The following is a 272-nucleotide window of genomic DNA, read 5'->3' on the forward strand; positions in this document are numbered from 1 at the left end:
GATGATGGACGTGACGCCAGCTGTGAAGGACGACCGGCAGTCTTCGAACTTGCCCCTACTGTCCAGTCCTACGGTGTTGACGTTAGCCTTCACGCCACACATGAGAGCCGTGGCGCAGGCCGAGGAACCTCCTACTTGGGCGTCGATGTTGTACGTCTGCAAAGGAAAGAGAAAGGAGGATATGAGTGAGGGATGTAGAGCGATACATTCTTGGGTTGTTAGGACCCTGGGGAAGCGTGGTAGGAGAAGGGTGGCGTGGTGGGGGTGAAATG

At 56.2% G+C, this 272-nt stretch overlaps 1 protein-coding gene across 1 annotated transcript in view; it reads right to left on the bottom strand.

Moving 5' to 3' along the window:
* Positions 1-156, bottom strand: part of LOC119585807 (alkaline phosphatase, tissue-nonspecific isozyme-like) — a gene marked incomplete at its 5' end in the record, with an annotated part of 89,217 nt that extends 89,061 nt beyond the window's left edge. Inside the window, 1 exon segment of the mRNA XM_037934527.1 lies at positions 1-156. Within this exon segment, the coding sequence (XP_037790455.1) occupies positions 1-102 (102 nt within the window).
* Positions 157-272: the final 116 nt, after the last annotated feature.

The sequence above is a fragment of the Penaeus monodon genome, chromosome 20, assembly GCF_015228065.2.
Source record: "Penaeus monodon isolate SGIC_2016 chromosome 20, NSTDA_Pmon_1, whole genome shotgun sequence".
NCBI classification, from domain to species: Eukaryota; Metazoa; Arthropoda; class Malacostraca; order Decapoda; family Penaeidae; genus Penaeus; species Penaeus monodon.